Raw genomic sequence first — 17,869 nt, 5'->3', positions numbered from 1 at the left:
GTATCGACTCACACACACCCGACATAAGTGATACTAGCGCGCCCACGGGAGCCTCTGGGAGCCTTTTATGCACTAGGCTCCACCCCAAACACTCACGCCAAGTCAGCCGAGACGTCGCTCTCTGACCAACCCAGAGCTGCCACCTCACCAGAGCAACAAACGTCTGACCACCAAAGAGCAGACACCACATCACGGACATGCTCAGTCGGGTGAACTCTGAATTTAGACTCCCAAGTGTCAGGCTGCACCTGCATCTCGCTGGTTACCATAGACTTGGATGGAAAGCCAGCATTAACCAACTGAATATCATGAGCCTGAGCAAGAAGCTGGGACTGATGTCTGTGCTGAGCAGCACTTGCAGTGGCCAGGCCAGAATGGGAGACCACAGCACCAGGCAATGCTTGGGATCTATCCCGCGCCGTGGGAGAATCCCGACGAATAACACCTCAGTTCACTCATTGAAGCAGGGACTGTAGTATTTCATTGAACATTGAGAGAATCAGGAAAAGCAGCTCGTAGGCACATGACTCATAAAAATCTCATATAAGTGATCACAAGACAGATACTCAAACCGATTGAGCTTGGAGGAGGGAGAGAGGCACTAAGTTGAATAGTTGCCCCTGTTGCCGGAAAACCTAGATACATCTCTGAATGAGATGAACAGCCATGAACAAAAGAGCTCAAGTAAAAATAGGGACGGTCATAAAGGACCACCAGTCGTGCATGGTTTAGGGCAATGTGATGCAGCTCCAGCCAGGTGCCTCAGATGAGGATGGGTAGTGCAGAGCTGAATAGGTCTGGTCAACAGGACAAGAGATATATTGGAAAATCTTTTATTTCAGGTATCCACAATGCGTTTCGACAGATGATTCTGTCTTCCTCAGGTGGTAGCCTGAAGAAGACAGAATCATCTGTCGAAACGCATTGTGGATACTTGAAATAAAAGAAGATTTTCCAATATATCTCTTGTCCTTGTGCTTCTGTTGCCTGGACCTATTCAGCTCTGCATGACCAAAAGAGCTGGCACATTTTAAATTTTTCTAGAAAATGAAGTATTTCTCCCTGAAAATTATTGCAATTACACGATTTGTTATACAAATGTTTATTTTCTTTGTGTGTTTTGGAACAACACAAAAAACTGAGAAAAAAAAGGCAAATTGGAAATCATTTCGCACAAAGCCCTCAAAATGGGCCAGACAAAATTTCTGGCACCCTCAACTTAATATTTGGTTGCACACCCTTTGGAATAAATAGCTACAACCAATCATTTATTATAACCATCAACAAGCTTCTTACACCTCTCAACTGGAAATTTGGACTACTTTTCTTTTGCAAACTAATCCAGGTCTCTCATATTTGAAGGGTGCCTTCTACCATCAGCAAATTTAAGATCTCTCCAAAGGTGTTCAATGCAATTTAGATCCGGACTCAATACTGGCCACTTCAGAACTCTCCATCACTTCGTTTCGATTTTTCGGGGTGCTTTTTGAAGTAAGTTTGCATGTTTGGGTCAATATCTTGTTTTAAGACCCATAACCTCGAACGCAAACCCAGCTTTTTGACACTGGGCATTACAGAATTTCAAACAGGTAGGTAGTATATCAGTCCTTTGTTTAGAGACATCTGTAAAATCTTGATAGAGAGCAGACAAATTAGAGTCAACGGAGGCAGAGCAGAGTTTCAAAGAAGGTGGTTGAGGTAGAGGTAGAAGCTCTGAGGCATTCTGAGTGATCTGGTCATACAGAAGTCACAAAAGCAATGGTGCAATTAAAAGTGCAAGTACTTGCAAATACAATTTTTTCCATTACTAAGAGAAATCCTTTTGGATTATATTTTGTAGCACCTTTCATTTTTGAAGGATCTCAAAACGCTATACAAAATATTTGAGAATATGTGCAATATCTGTCTATACCCTTGAATCTTTCTTAGTTATTGAATATCTGTTTTGTCTTAGCCTCCCTTTCTGATATATTACACGTACCATATGGTATATCAGAAGCGAGATACTACGATGATACGACTATTAACATATGATACCTTATCGTTAAGTCTTTTTGCACCCTATGTATCTTTATAGGGTCATTTAGGGAGATGGAGGAAAAGCCGTCGATGAATGAGGGTGCCAACCTCCGCTGATAGGCAGGAAGGTAGTAGGAACACAATAGCGATTTTTTTTCCCCTCCTCTTTCCTCCACCCATACTATTAAACACAGACTTTTGTTTTTTTGTTGGAGTAAAAACTATATTGTGCTACTATGCAAATTTATGGATTGTATTAAAAGTTTAGTTATTTATAATTTGGTGCTATTCAGTGATTTGATTTGGATCTTTGGTACCTAACATTTAACTCTGCCATTCAGGCCATTTTTGCTCAGTCTCTTTCTTATGTTGGAGCCATGAACACTGTCCTTAACTGAGTCAAGTGAGGCCTTCAGTTCTTTGGATGTTGCTGTGGGGTCTTTTTTATCCTCTTCTATGAGTCGTTGCTGCGATCTTGGGGTAATTTTGGTCGGTCGGCCACTCCTGGGAAGATTCACCACTTTTCCGTGTTTTCACCATTTGTGGATAATGTCTCTTACTGTGGTTTGTTGGAGTCCTAAAGCTTTAAAACCTTTTCCAGACTGATAGATCGCAATTACTTTGTTTCTCATCTTTTCCAGAATTTCTTTGGATCACGGCATGATGTTTAGCTTTTGAGGATCTTTTGGTCTACTTCACTTTGTCAGGCAGGTTCTATTTAAGTGATTTATTGATTGAGAACAGGTGTGGCAGTAATCAGGCATGTGTGTGGCTAGGGAATTTGAACTCCGCTTCCCAAAGATGTGATAAACCACAGTTAATTTATGTTTTACAGAGGGGGCAATCACTTTTTCACACATGGCCCTGTAGGTTTAGATTTCTTCTTCCCTTAATATTAAAGACCTTCAGTAAAAAACAAACTGCTTTTTGTGTTTACTTGTGTTATCTTTGTCTAATATTTAAATTTGTGATATTTAATTGTGACAAACACACAAAAGAATATTAAATCAGGAAGCGGGCAAACACTTTTTCACACAACTGTACAGTCATATGTTAAAGTTTGGGCACCCCTATTAATGGTAACCTTTTTTCTTTATAACAATTTTGGTTTTTGCAACAGCTATTTCAGTTTCATATATCTAATAACTGATGGACTCAGTTATATTTCTGGATTCAAATGAGGTTTATTGTACTAACAGAATATGTGCAATCTGCATTTAAACAAAATTTGATCGGTGCAAAAGTATGGGCACCCTTATCATTTTCTTGATTTGAACACTCCTAACTACTTTTTACTGACTTCCTGAAGCACTAAATTGGTTTTGTAACCTCATTGAGCTTTGAACTTCATAGCCAGGTGTATCAAATCATGAGAAAAGGTATTTAAGGTGGCCACTTGCAAGTAGTTCTCCTATTTGATTCTCCTATGAAGAGTGGCATCATGGGCTACTCAAAACAACTCTCAAATGATCTGAAAACAAAGATTATTCAACATAGCTTTTCAGGGGAAGGATACTAAAAGTTGTCTCAGAGATTTAACCTGTCAGTTTCCACTGTGAGGAACATAGTAAGGAAATGGAAGAACACAGGTACAGTTCTTGTTAAGCCCAAAAGTGGCAGGCCAAGAAAAATATCAGAAAGGCAGAGAAGAAGAATGGTGAGAACAGTCAAGGACAATCCACAGACCACCTCCAAAGACCTGCTACATCATTTTGCTGCAGATGGTGTCACCGTGCATCGGTCAACAATGCAGCGCACTTTGCACAAGGAGAAGCTGTATGGGAGAGTGATGCGAAAGAAGCCGTTTCTGCAAGCACGCCACAAACAGAGTCGCCTGAGGTATGCAAAAGCACATTTGGACAAGCCAGTTACATTTTGGAAGAAGGTCCTGTGGACTGATGAAACAAATATTGAGTTGTTTGGTCATACAAAAAGGCGTTATGCATGGAGGCTAAAAAAACACAGCATTCCAAGAAAAACACTTGCTACCCACAGTAAAATTTGGTGGAGGTTCCATCATGCTTTGGGGCTGTGTGGCCAATGCCAGCACCGGGAATCTTGTTAAAGTTGAGGGTCGCATGGATTCAAATCAGTATCAGCAGATTCTTGACAATAATGTGCAAGAATCAGTGACGAAGTTGAAGTTACGCAGGGGATGGATATTTCAGCAAGAAAATGATCCAAAACACCGCTCCAAATCTACTCAGGCATTCATGCAGAGGAACAATTACAATGTTCTGGAATGGCCATCCCAGTCCCCAGACCTGAATATCAATGAACATCTGTGGGATGATTTGAAGCGGGCTGTCCATGCTCGGCGACCATCAAACTTAACTGAACTGGAATTGTTTTGTAAACAGGAATGGTCACAAATACCTTCATCCAGGATCCAGGAACTCATTAATAGCTACAGGAAGCGACTAGAGGCTGTTATTTTTGCAAAAGGAGGATCTACGAAATATTAATGTCATTTTTATGTTGAGATGCCCATACTTTTGCACCGGTCAAATTTTGTTTAAATGCAGATCGCACATTTTCTGTTAGTACAATAAACCTCATTTGAATCCAGAAATATAACTGAGTCCATCAGTTATTAGATATATGAAACTGAAATAGCTGTTGCAAAAACCAAAATTGTTATAAAGAAAAAAGGTTAACATTAATAGGGGTGCCCAAACTTTAACATATGACTGTATATATATAATAATGACTAAGGGCTCATACTCCTATGCAAGGAATACGGACGAGTCTCTCACGACAATACCCGACACTGCTGCTGGCACTCAGACTGGAGCTTTGAAATACCTGCAGGTGAACGCTCTGATACGAATGCTGGTGGCAGTGCCAGGTATTGACATGCAAAACTAGTCCGCATTCCTGGCATGTGAGTATAAGCCCTTAGGCAAATAATAATAACTATGGAGAATATGATTTATCAAAAACTAATAATTTGAATCAGTTTTTACCAATTATTCTTAATGTATTCATATATAAACAATCATAGATGAGAGGGGGATGCTAGGTTGGAGCTGCAGGACAATGAAGCAGCTAGCTGGGTGACAGTTAGAAGGCAGGGTAGAGGGAATAGCACCAGGGAGGCTAGTCCTGATCTGGCACACCCCAATAAGTTTGCTAAGTTGGCAGATGAGGGGAGTGTTAGTGCAGGAGTAGCACTGCTGCAGCAAGGCATGTCCTCTGAAAGCCGGAGGAGTGTCTGTTCCAGTAAGGGGGGAAATAGGAGAGCAGGGCAGGCCAGACAGGTTCTGGTAGTGGGAGACTCAATTATTAGGGGAACAGATAGGGCACTCTGTCACAAAGACAGGGATCGTCGAACGGTGTGCTGCCTACCTGGCGCTCGAGTCTGACACATCGCTGATCGGGTTGACAGATTACTGGGAGGGGCTGGTGAGGATCCAGCGGTCATCGTGCACATTGGCACAAATGACAAAGTTAGAGGTAGGTAGAAGGTCCTTAAAGATGATTTCAGGGAATTAGGCTGCAAGCTTAAAGCAAGGACCTCCAAGGTGGTATTTTTGGAAATACTTCCTGTACCACGTGCCACGCCAGAGAGGCAACGGAAGATTAGAGAGGTTAATAAGTGGCTCAGGAATTGGTGTAGGAAGGAGGGGTTTGGACTTCTCAGTTGGCTACAGGTTTTACGCTAGGGACGGGCTGCACCTCAATGGGGAGGGTGCAGCTGTGCTGGGGGAGAAAATGGCTAGAAGGTTGGAGGAGTGTTTAAACTAGGGACATGGGGGAGGGCATTCTTTTTATAGGAGGGGAAGACAGTGCAGATAGAGACCTGGGCACAAATAATGAAATTGGGGGTGGCATGGGGGGTGGAGTTAGAACAGTTAATAATTTAAGAAAGAATAGAGGTGCAGAGAGATACATAAAGTGCATGTATACTAATGCCAGAAGCCTCTACAACAAAAAGGAGGAATTGGAGTTAATGTTGTTGGAACATAATGATGACATGGTGGGGATATCTGAGACATGGCTGGATGAGAGCCATGACTGGGCTGTTAATTTACAGGGCTATAGTCTGTTCAGAAATGACCATACAAATAAGTGAGGGGGAGGCATGTGTTTATATGTAAAATCATCCTTAAAACCCATCCTTCGTGATATTATATATGAATCTAATGAAAATGTAGAGTCCCTGTGGGTAGAAATAAGGGGAGGGGGAAAAAATAATAAATTACTGATAGGGGTTTGTTATAAGTCTCCAAAAATAATGGAAGCAACAGAGAATATCCTCATAAAGCAAATAGATGAAGCAGCGACTCAAGAAGTCATTATTATGGGGGGACTTCAACTACCCTGAAATACATTGGGGAACCGAAACCTGCAGTTCCAGCAAAGGTAATGGGTTATTGACAACTATGAGAGACAATTACCTTTCACAACTGGTTCAGGACTCAACAAGAGGGGGGGCACTGCTAGATCTAATATTACCCAACAGGCCCGACCGCATATCAAATGTAAGGGTTGAGGGTCACTTGGGTAATAGTGATCACAAAATAATAAGTTTTCATGTATCCTTTAATAAGATGTGTAGTAGAGGGGTTACAAGGACACTAAACTTCAGGAAGGCAAATTTCCAACAGATGAGAGATGATCTTGGTGCAATTAACTGGGACGATATCCTGAGACATAAAAATACACAAAGAAAATGGGAGACGTTTATTAGCATCCTGAATAGGACCTGTGCACAATATATACCGTATGGGAATAAACATGTGAGAAATAGGAGGAAACCACTATGGTTAAATAGAGCTGTAAGGGGAGCAATAAGGGACAAAAATAAAGCATTTAGAGAATTAAAGCAAGTAGGTAGTGATGAGGCATTAAATAAATACGGAAAATTAAATAAATTCTGTAAAAAGCAAATCAAAATAGCAAAGATTGAGACAGAGAGACTCATTGCCAGAGTAAGTAAAAATAATTCCAAAATATTCTTTACATAAATAGTAAGAAGCTAAAGAATGATAGTGTTGGTCCCCTTAAAAATAGTCTGGGTGAAATGGTGGATGAGGATGAGGAAAAAGCCAATATGCTAAAGGACTTTTTTTCAACAGTATTTACAAAAGAAAATCCCGTGATGGATAACATGATCAGGGATAAACATTCTCCATTAAATGTCACCTGCTTAACCCAGCAGGAAGTACGGCAGCTTCTAAAAATCACTAAAATTCACAAATCCCCAGGCCTGGATGGGATACACCCCCGAGTACTGCAGGAATTAAGCACAGTTATAGATAGACCATTATTTTTAATCTTTAACCCCTTCACCCCCAAGGGTGGTTTGCACGTTCATGACCGGGCCAATTTTTACAATTCTGACCACTGTCCCTTTATGAGGTTATAACTCTGGAACGCTTCAACGGATCTAGGCGATTCTGAGACTGTTTTCTCGTGACATATTGTACTTCACTTTAGTGGTAAAAATTTTTTGCTATAATTTGCGTTTAATTATGAAAAAAACAGAAATATGGCAAAAATTTTGAAAATTTTGCAATTTTCAAACTTTGAATTTGTATGCCCTTAAAACAGAGAAATATGTGACACAAAATAGTTACTAAATAACATTTCCCACATGTCTACTTTACATCAGCACAATTTGGGAAACAACATTTTTTTTTGTTAGGAAGTTATAAGGGTTAAAATTTGACAAGCGATTTCTAATTTTTACAACAAAACTTACAAAACCATTTTTTTTAGGGACCACCTTACATTTGAAGTCACTTTGAGGGGTCTATATGGCAGAAAATACCCAAAAGTGACACCATTCTAAAAACTGCACCCCTGAAGCTACTCAAAACTACATTCAAGAAGATTATTAACCCTTCAGGTGCTTCACAGCAGCAGAAGCAACGTGGAAGGAAAAAATGAACATTTAACTTTTTAGTCACAAAAATAATATTTTAGCAACAATTTTTTTATTTTCCCAAGGGTAACAGGAGAAATTGGACCCCAAAAGTTGTTGTCAAATTTGTCCTGAGTACGCTGATAGCCAATATATGGGGGGGAACCACTGTTTGGGCACAAGGCAGGGCTCAGAAGGGAAGGAGCCCCATTTGACTTTTTCAACCTAAAATTGGCTGGAATTGAGATCGGACGCCATGTCGCGTTTGACGAGTGTCTGATGTGCCTAAACAGTGGAAACCCCCCACAAGTGACCCCATTTTGGAAACTAGACCCCCTAAGGAACTTATCTAGATGTGTGGTGACCACTTTGAACCCCCAAGGGCTTCACAGAAGTTTATAACACCCGGGTGTGAAAATAAAAAATCATATTTTTTCCACAAACATGATCATTTAGTCCCCAATATTTTGTTTTCCCAAGGGTAACAGGAGAAATTGGACCCCAAAGTTTGTTGTCAAATTTGTCCTGAGTACGGTGATACCCAATATGTGGGGGGAACCACTGTTTAGGCACATGGCAGGGCTTAGAAGGGAAGGAGCCCCGTTTGACTTTTTCAACCTAAAATTGGCTGGAATTGAGATCGGACGCCATGTCACGTTTGACGAGTGTCTGATGTGCCTAAACAGTGGAAACCCCCCACAAGTGACCCCATTTTGGAAACTAGACCCCCTAAGGAACTTATCTAGATGTGTGGTGACCACTTTGAACCCCCAAGGGCTTCACAGAAGTTTATAACACCCGGGCGTGAAAATAAAAAATCATATTTTTTCCACAAACATGATCATTTAGTCCCCAATATTTTGTTTTCCCAAGGGTAACAGGAGAAATTGGACTCCAAAGGTTGTTGTCAAATTTGTCCTGAGTATGCTGATACCCAATATGTGGGGGGGAACCACTGTTTAGGCACATGGCAGGGCTCAGAAGGGAAGGAGCCCCGTTTGACTTTTTCAACCTAAAATTGGCTGGAATTGAGATCGGACGCCATGTCACGTTTGACGAGCGTCTGATGTGCCTAAACAGTGGAAACCCCCCACAAGTGACCCCATTTTGGAAACTAGACCCCCTAAGGAACTTATCTAGATGTGTGGTGACCACTTTGAACACCCAAGGGCTTCACAGAAGTTTATAACACCCGGGCGTGAAAATAAAAAATCATATTTTTTCCACAAACATGATCATTTAGTCCCCAATATTTTGTTTTCCCAAGGGTAACAGGAGAAATTGGACTCCAAAGGTTCTTGTCAAATTTGTCCTGAGTACGCTGATACCCAAAATGTGGGGGGGAACCACTGTTTAGGCACATGGCAGGGCTCAGAAGGGAAGGAGCCCCGTTTGACTTTTTCAACCTAAAATTGGCTGGAATTGAGATCGGACGCCATGTCACGTTTGACGAGCGTCTGATGTGCCTAAACAGTGGAAACCCCCCACAAGTGACCCCATTTTGGAAACTAGACCCCCTAAGTAACTTATCTAGATGTGTGGTGACCACTTTGAACCCCCAAGGGCTTCACAGAAGTTTATAACACCCGGGCGTGAAAATAAAAAATCATATTTTTTCCACAAACATGATCATTTAGTCCCCAATATTTTGTTTTCCCAAGGGTAACAGGAGAAATTGGACCCCAAAGGTTGTTGTCAAATTTGTCCTGAGTACGCTGATACCCAATATGTGGGGGGGAACCACTGTTTAGGCACATGGCAGGGCTCAGAAGGGAAGGAGCCCCGTTTGACTTTTTCAACCTAAAATTGGCTGGAATTGAGATCGGATGCCATGTCACGTTTGACGAGCGTCTGATGTCCCTAAACAGTGGAAATCCCCCACAAGTGACCCCATTTTGGAAACTAGACCCCCTAAGGAACTTATCTAGATGTGTGGTGACCACTTTGAACCCCCAAGGGCTTCACAGAAGTTTATAACACCCGGGCGTGAAAATAAAAAATCATATTTTTTCCACAAACATGATCATTTAGTCCCCAATATTTTGTTTTCCCAAGGGTAACAGGAGAAATTGGACCCCAAAGGTTGTTGTCAAATTTGTCCTGAGTATGCTGATACCCAATATGTGGGGGGGAACCACTGTTTAGGCACATGGCAGGGCTCACAAGGGAAGGAGCCCCATTTGACTTTTTCAACCTAAAATTGGCTGGAATTGAGATCGGACGCCATGTCACGTTTGACGAGCGTCTGATGTGCCTAAACAGTGGAAATCCCCCACAAGTGACCCCATTTTGGAAACTAGACCCCCTAAGGAACTTATCTAGATGTGTGGTGACCACTTTGAACCCCCAAGGGCTTCACAGAAGTTTATAACACCCGGGCGTGAAAATAAAAAATCATATTTTTTCCACAAACATGATCATTTAGTCCCCAATATTTTGTTTTCCCAAGGGTAACAGGAGAAATTGGACCCCAAAGGTTCTTGTCAAATTTGTCCTGAGTACGCTGATACCCAATATGTGGGGGGGAACCACTGCTTAGGCACATGGCAGGGCTCAGAAGGGAAGGAGCCCCGTTTGACTTTTTCAACCTAAAATTGGCTGGAATTGAGATCGGACGCCATGTCACGTTTGACGAGCGTCTGATGTGCCTAAACAGTGGAAACCCCCCACAAGTGACCCCATTTTGGAAACTAGACCCCCTAAGTAACTTATCTAGATGTGTGGTGACCACTTTGAACCCCCAAGGGCTTCACAGAAGTTTATAACACCCGGGCGTGAAAATAAAAAATCATATTTTTTCCACAAACATGATCATTTAGTCCCCAATATTTTGTTTTCCCAAGGGTAACAGGAGAAATTGGACCCCAAAGGTTGTTGTCAAATTTGTCCTGAGTACGCTGATACCCAATATGTGGGGGGGAACCACTGCTTAGGCACATGGCAGGGCTCAGAAGGGAAGGAGCCCCGTTTGACTTTTTCAACCTAAAATTGGCTGGAATTGAGATCGGACGCCATGTCACGTTTGACGAGCGTCTGATGTGCCTAAACAGTGGAAACCCCCCACAAGTGACCCCATTTTGGAAACTAGACCCCCTAAGTAACTTATCTAGATGTGTGGTGACCACTTTGAACCCCCAAGGGCTTCACAGAAGTTTATAACACCCGGGCGTGAAAATAAAAAATCATATTTTTTCCACAAACATGATCATTTAGTCCCCAATATTTTGTTTTCCCAAGGGTAACAGGAGAAATTGGACCCCAAAGGTTGTTGTCAAATTTGTCCTGAGTACGCTGATACCCAATATGTGGGGGGGAACCACTGTTTAGGCACATGGCAAGGCTCAGAAGGGAAGGAGCCCCGTTTGACTTTTTCAACCTAAAATTGGCTGGAATTGAGATCGGACGCCATGTCACGTTTGACGAGCGTCTGATGTGCCTAAACAGTGGAAACCCCCACAAGTGACCCCATTTTGGAAACTAGACCCCCTAAGGAACTTATCTAGATGTGTGGTGACCACTTTGAACCCCCAAGGGCTTCACAGAAGTTTATAACACCCGGGCGTGAAAATAAAAAATCATATTTTTTCCACAAACATGATCATTTAGTCCCCAATATTTTGTTTTCCCAAGGGTAACAGGAGAAATTGGACCCCAAAGGTTGTTGTCAAATTTGTCCTGAGTATGCTGATACCCAATATGTGGGGGGAACCACTGTTTAGGCACATGGCAGGGCTCAGAAGGGAAGGAGCCCCGTTTGACTTTTTCAACCTAAAATTGGCTGGAATTGAGATCGGACGCCATGTCACGTTTGACGAGCGTCTGATGTGCCTAAACAGTGGAAACCCCCCACAAGTGACCCCATTTTGGAAACTAGACCCCCTAAGGAACTTATCTAGATGTGTGGTGAGCACTTTGAACCCCCAAGGGCTTCACAGAAGTTTATAACACCCGGGCATGAAAATATAAAATCCTGTTTTGTTCCTACATAAATGATCATTTAGTCCCCAATTTTTAATTTTCCCAAGAGTAACAGGAGAAATTGGACCCCAAAAGTTGTTTTTCAATTTGTCCTGAGTACCCTGATACCCCACATGTGGGAGAAAACTACTGTTTGGTCACACGTCAGGGCTCGAAAGGGAAGTAATGACGTTTTGGAAAGCAGACTTTGATGGAATGGTCTGCGGGCGTCATGTTCCATTTGCAGAGCCCTTGATGTTCCTAAACAGTAGAAACCCCCAATAAGTGACCCCATTTTGGAAACTAGACCCCCTAAGGAACTTATCTAGATGTGTGGTGAGCACTTTGAACCCCCAAGTGTTTCACTAAAGATTACAATGCCCAGGCGTGAAAATATAAAATCCTGTTTTGTTCCCACATAAATGATCATTTAGTCCCCAATTTTTAATTTTCCCAAGAGTAACAGGAGAAATTGGACCCCAAAAGTTGTTGTCCAATTTGTCCTGAGTACCCTGATACCCCACATGTGGGAGAAAACTACTGTTTGGGCACACGTCAGGGCTCGAAAGGGAAGTAATGACGTTTTGGAAAGCAGACTTTGATGGAATGGTCTGCGGGCGTCATGTTCCATTTGCAGAGCCCTTGATGTTCCTAAACAGTAGAAACCCCCCATAAGTGACCCCATTTTGGAAACTAGACCCCCTAAGGAACTTATCTAGATGTGTGGTGAGCACTTTGAACCCCCAAGTGTTTCACTAAAGATTATAATGCCTAGGCGTGAAAATATAAAATCCTGTTTTGTTCCCACATAAATGATCATTTAGTCCCCAATTTTTAATTTTCCCAAGAGTAACAGGAGAAATTGGACCCCAAAAGTCGTTGTCCAATTTGTCCTGGGTACTCTGGTACCCCACATGTGGGAAAAAACTGTTTAGGCACACGTTGGGGCTCGAAAGGGAAGTAGTGTTGTTTTGGAATGCAGACTTTGATGGTCTGCTGGCGTCATGTTCCATTTGCAGAGTCCCTCATGTTCCTAAACAGGAAAAAACCCCACATATGACATCATTTTGGATACTAGACCCCCAATGAACAAATCTAGATGTGCCCCCAACTAATCTAATGTAAATTAGTAGTGCATGGAGGTGTGGTACAATTTGAAGCAATCCTTCATGCACAGGCCAGGTTTTTCGGGGCAGGTGTCGCACTGGTAAGTGGTGTCCCTGCGTATTCCTTTTTTGCAACACACTCGACACCTTTTTTGCGGCTTACCTTTTCTTGGGGTTAGCGGGACCACCCCCGGAAAATGCTGACCTGGGACAATACGAGCACCTTCAGTTCCTGAAGTACTGGGGCCCGCTCCTTCCTGAGCGCCAAACATCATGGCCTTAACCACTACCTCCTGGAAATGAAGGTACGCCGTATCGCTGGGGCATGCACATTGTGACAGCAGGAATGCGTTGAGCATTGCCATTTGGACGATGTGCACGGCCAGCTTTTTGTACCACACCTTGGCCTTCCTCAATGCATTGTACGGTTGGAGGAGTTGATCGGAGAGATCAACTCCCCCCATTTTTTTGTTGTACCCCACTACACATGTCGGTTTGAGGACCTGTGTAGAGGTACCCTGTACAGTGCAGAGGGTACTGCCATCACCGTGTATGGTGGTCAAGAGATGGACATCTCTCTTGTCCTTGTACTTGACCACCAGCAGGTGGTCGCTACATTGGGCTCTGCTCTCACCTTTTCGGAACATCTGCCCAAGTAGCGTCTTCGGGAGGCATCTCTGATTTTTGCGGACAGTACCGCAGGCTGCGGTACGTCGCTCAGAGAGGGATTTGTAGAGTGGGATGCTGGTATAAAAGTTATCAGTGTAGAGGTGATAACCTTTATCCAGCAGTGGGTGCACCAAATCCCACACAATTTTCCCACTCACTCCCAGGAAAGGAGGACACTCAGGGGGTTCAATCCGGGTGTCCTTCCCTTCGTAAACTCTAAACTTCAGCTGATTGGCTGAAACAATGAGAAATGCTGCGATTGGCTGTTCAGAATTGAACAGCCAATCACAGCGCTCTGGATGCCGGGGGGGCGGGATCGCAGCCCGGGATGCCGACGCCATCTTTTCTAAGGTGAGATGGCGTCGGAATTTTAATGCGATCACCGCGACTTTAGTCGCGGTATCGCATTAAAGGGCCCGACGTACTATCCCGTCCACGGTCATACGGGCCCGGGTACCGTGGACGGGATAGTACGTCGGATGTCAGGAAGGGGTTAAAGATTCCATAATAACAGGGTCTGAAACACAGGACTGGTCTATAGCAAATGTGGTGCCAATATTCAAAAAGTGGACAAAAACTGAACTTGGAAATTATAGGCCAGAGAGTTTAACCTCAACTGTGGGTAAAATCCTGGAGGGTTTTCTAAGAGATACTATACTGGAATATCTGGAGAAGAATAACCTCATGACCCAATATCAACATGGGTTTACAAGGGACCGTTCCTGTCAGACTAATCTGATAAGTTTTTATGAAGAGGTAAGTTCTGGACTGGACCAAGGAATTGCAGTGGATGTGGTGTACATGGACTTTTCAAAAGCTTTTGATACAGTGCCACACAAAAGGTTGGTACATAAAATTAGAACAATGGGGATAGAAGAAAATATGTGTAAGTGGGTTAAGAGCTGGCTCAGGGATAGGAAACAAAGGGTGGTTATTAATGGAGCACACTCGGACTGGGTCACGGTTAGCAGTGGGGTACCACAGGGGTCAGTTTTGGGCCCGCTTATTTTTAACATATTTATCAATGACCTTGTAGGGGGCATAGAGAGTAGAATTTCAATATTTGCAGATGACACGAAACTCTGCAGGGTAATCAATACAGAGGAGGACAATTTTATATTATAGGAGGATTTATGAAAACTAGAAGCTTGGGCTGATAAATGGCAAATGAGCTTTAATGGGGATAAATGTAAGGTCATGCACTTGGGTAGAACGAACAAGATGTATAATTATGTGCTTAATTTTAAAACACTGTGCAAAACTGTCGCTGAAAAAGACCTGGGTGTATGGGTGGACGACAAACTCACATTTAGTGGCCAGTGTCAGGCAGCTGCTGCAAAGGCAAATAAAATAATGGGATGCATTAAAAGAGGCATAGATGCTCATGAGGAGAACATAATTTTACCTCTATATAAGTCACTAGTGCGACCACACTTAGAATAATGTGTACAGTTCTGGTCTCCGGAGTATAAGAAAGACATAGCTGAACTGGAGCCAGTGTAGAGAAGAGCGACCAAGGTTATTAGGGAACTGGGGGGTCTGCAATACCAAGACAGGTTATTACACTTGGGGTTATTTAGCTTGGAAAATCGAAGGCTTAGGGGTGATCTTATTACAATGTATAAATATATGCAGGGACAATACAAAGACCTTTCTAATGATCTTTTTACTCTTAGTCCTGTGACGGGGACAAGGGGGCATCCTCTACGTCTGGTGGAAAGAAGGTTTAAGCATACACAGATGCGGATTCTTTACTGTAAGAGCAGTGAGACTATGGGACTCTCTGCCATATGATGTTGTAATGAGTGATTCCCTACTAAAATTTTATGAAGGGACTGGATGCCTATCTTGAAAATTATAATATTACAGGGTATATACACTAGTTTCCTTAATATTGCGTTGATCCAGGGAGCTAGTCTGATTGCCGTATGTGGAGTCGGGAAGGAATTTTTTTCCCCAATGTGAAGCTTACTGTTTGCCACATAAGGTTTTTTTGCCTTCCTCTGGATCAACATGTTAGGGCAAGTTAGGACAGGATATGGGTTGAACTAGATGGACTTAAAGTCTTCCTTCAACCTTAATAACTATGTTACTATGCTACTATGTATTCTGCATGTGACAAGTGTATACGTTTTAAAATAACAAAAATATACCATCAACATAGAATCAAAGTGCAAACAGATATTAGTCAATCCATCAAACAGAAATGCAATATATTCTTACTTCGGTCAATTCTAAAAGGTACAGATGGGTCATCTATACGGAATGTTCTACCAGCTCCGGAAGCTTTAGCAATTTCTTGATTTTCTGTTTTACCTTCAGGCAATCGAAATGGAGTTTCTTTATCAAAGGTGACTGCAATGACTTGATATATCACTGCAAATATAAGCACCATAATAATTTAGTAAAACCTCAATGAAAAAAACGTTTGTGAGATAAACAACCAATAATAATGAAAACCAGTAATTATAAATAATGCACATATACTATAATTAAATTCTACAAAGTGTTTGTCTTAAAGATCGGGTTTTAATTGCCTTTAAATGTGATTGTGCTTGTAACTCGTTCACTTATAATTTCCCTGACCAAAGTTTTTCCATTTCTTCCCATTTGTAATTGTTTCAGATAAACTTGTAAGAAATGTAAAGATCCAGCTTCAATCCATAAAATCCATAAAGTTGTAATGCATCTTTTAAAACATAGCAAGCACTACTGCATACACCTTAGCATAGGTGTAAGTTGGGGGTAAGGTGTGTGAGGAAAAAGCTGGACACGTTTCGAACGCTGGTCGCGTTTCAAACGCTAGCTGAGTTCTTAGACTCGGCTGGATAAAATTAAAACAAAAAGTGAGGGATTCAAAAGCAAGGCATGACCAAATTGATTGGTTGATTAAGTAGTAGACACCTGTAGAGAACCAGCAATACTTGGTCTGTGTCAGTATACATGTATAGAAAATCAAACATTAAAGAAACTTTAAGCATTGCAAGCTCAGCAACCAAAATATTGTATATAACATAAGGAACAAAGAAAGAAATTTTTTAACAAAAAAAATCCTTTTTGAGCTACTAATGAAGCATAATTTCATGTTTTAGATTCAATCCTGTTGGAAACTATGTGTGAAATCAAAAGATCCAAAAGGTCTCTCTGTTACGTAAGACCTTCTCCCTGTCACCTCCACGTATATGTTTAGAGATGTGCTCTATACTATAAACCAAACAGTCTGTCAGTCGTCTGTTGTGTGTCGTAATGAAATGATTCGAAGCATTTGACATGTTACGATTGGTAAGTTGGCTCACATCATGGAGATGTTCCTTGATTCTAGTTTTTAGTTTTCTTTTTGTAGAACCAACGTATTTGAGATTACAAGTTCGACATTCTATGATGTAAATTACATTTTCTATAATACAGATAAGGAAGTTTTTTTTATTTTAAATGTCTTTGTTCCATTGGAACTTGAGAATGTTAATGATTTCTTTGACTAAAGACAGGATTTGCAGGGAGAATGGAACAATCACACTTGACACTGGTGGACAGCAATCACAATAATGTTTCCACCCTGAGTAACAAAAACAATTAGTCAAGACTGAGTAAAAGACTGCGGAGTGAAAACATTCCTTTCTATGACCTTGCAAAAACTCTATTTTCTTGGACATAGAAAGGAGTGACTATCAACATTCTAATGTTACGACCCTGCAAAATCTCTTTGGGCAGAAAACTTGGACAGACACTTTAACAGATGGACTTACTTGCAAATACGAATAGAGCTCTAAAAATTCCTTTTGAAGTCATCATTTTATGTGGAAATGGCACCAGTAAAGCATCTAAACCTGAAAGTCTTGATGGATATCTTCCTGTCTCTTCCTCACTCTTTGTGTAACACACTGCTGCTCTTTTCACACTGATCTAAAGTAAACATATAAGTGTGCTATGTACATGATTATTAATGGAGCCCAATAAGAAAATGTGTACACTTGGCTCATTCTTGTTTACTCTGACGTTGCTATGCTTCTCTAGGTGCGGTGTTCTCTTCATGAACAGGAAAGTAGCATAATTATTAAAGTTTGATTGAACTTACTTCTGTGTCTTCAATTACTGTCCATGCATAATTGTTTTAGTCAGTGTGTTCAAATACTTGCATCAATTTATATAATAGAATATATACATGTGTATATACAGTGGGGAAAAAGGTATTTAGTCAGCCACCAATTGTGCAAGTTCTCCAACTTAAAAAGATGAGAGATGCCTGTAA

At 41.7% G+C, this 17,869-nt stretch overlaps 1 protein-coding gene across 1 annotated transcript in view; it reads right to left on the bottom strand.

Annotated features, from left to right (window-relative positions):
• Window positions 1–17,446, bottom strand: part of LOC141054091 (cadherin-related family member 4-like) — a 188,692-nt gene extending 171,246 nt beyond the window's left edge. Inside the window, 2 exon segments of the mRNA XM_073551252.1 lie at window positions 15,844–15,984; window positions 17,337–17,446. Coding sequence (XP_073407353.1) covers window positions 15,844–15,984; window positions 17,337–17,412 — 217 coding nt within the window. The 5' untranslated portion in view covers window positions 17,413–17,446.
• Between the last annotated feature and the right edge of the window lie 423 nt (window positions 17,447–17,869).

The sequence above is a fragment of the Dendrobates tinctorius genome, unplaced genomic scaffold, assembly GCF_039654945.1.
Source record: "Dendrobates tinctorius isolate UK_male_01 unplaced genomic scaffold, ASM3965494v1 ptg000174l, whole genome shotgun sequence".
Taxonomy (NCBI): Eukaryota; Metazoa; Chordata; class Amphibia; order Anura; family Dendrobatidae; genus Dendrobates; species Dendrobates tinctorius.
The sequence above is the reverse complement of the archived record's forward strand: the minus strand, read 5'-3'. Positions and strand labels throughout refer to the sequence as shown.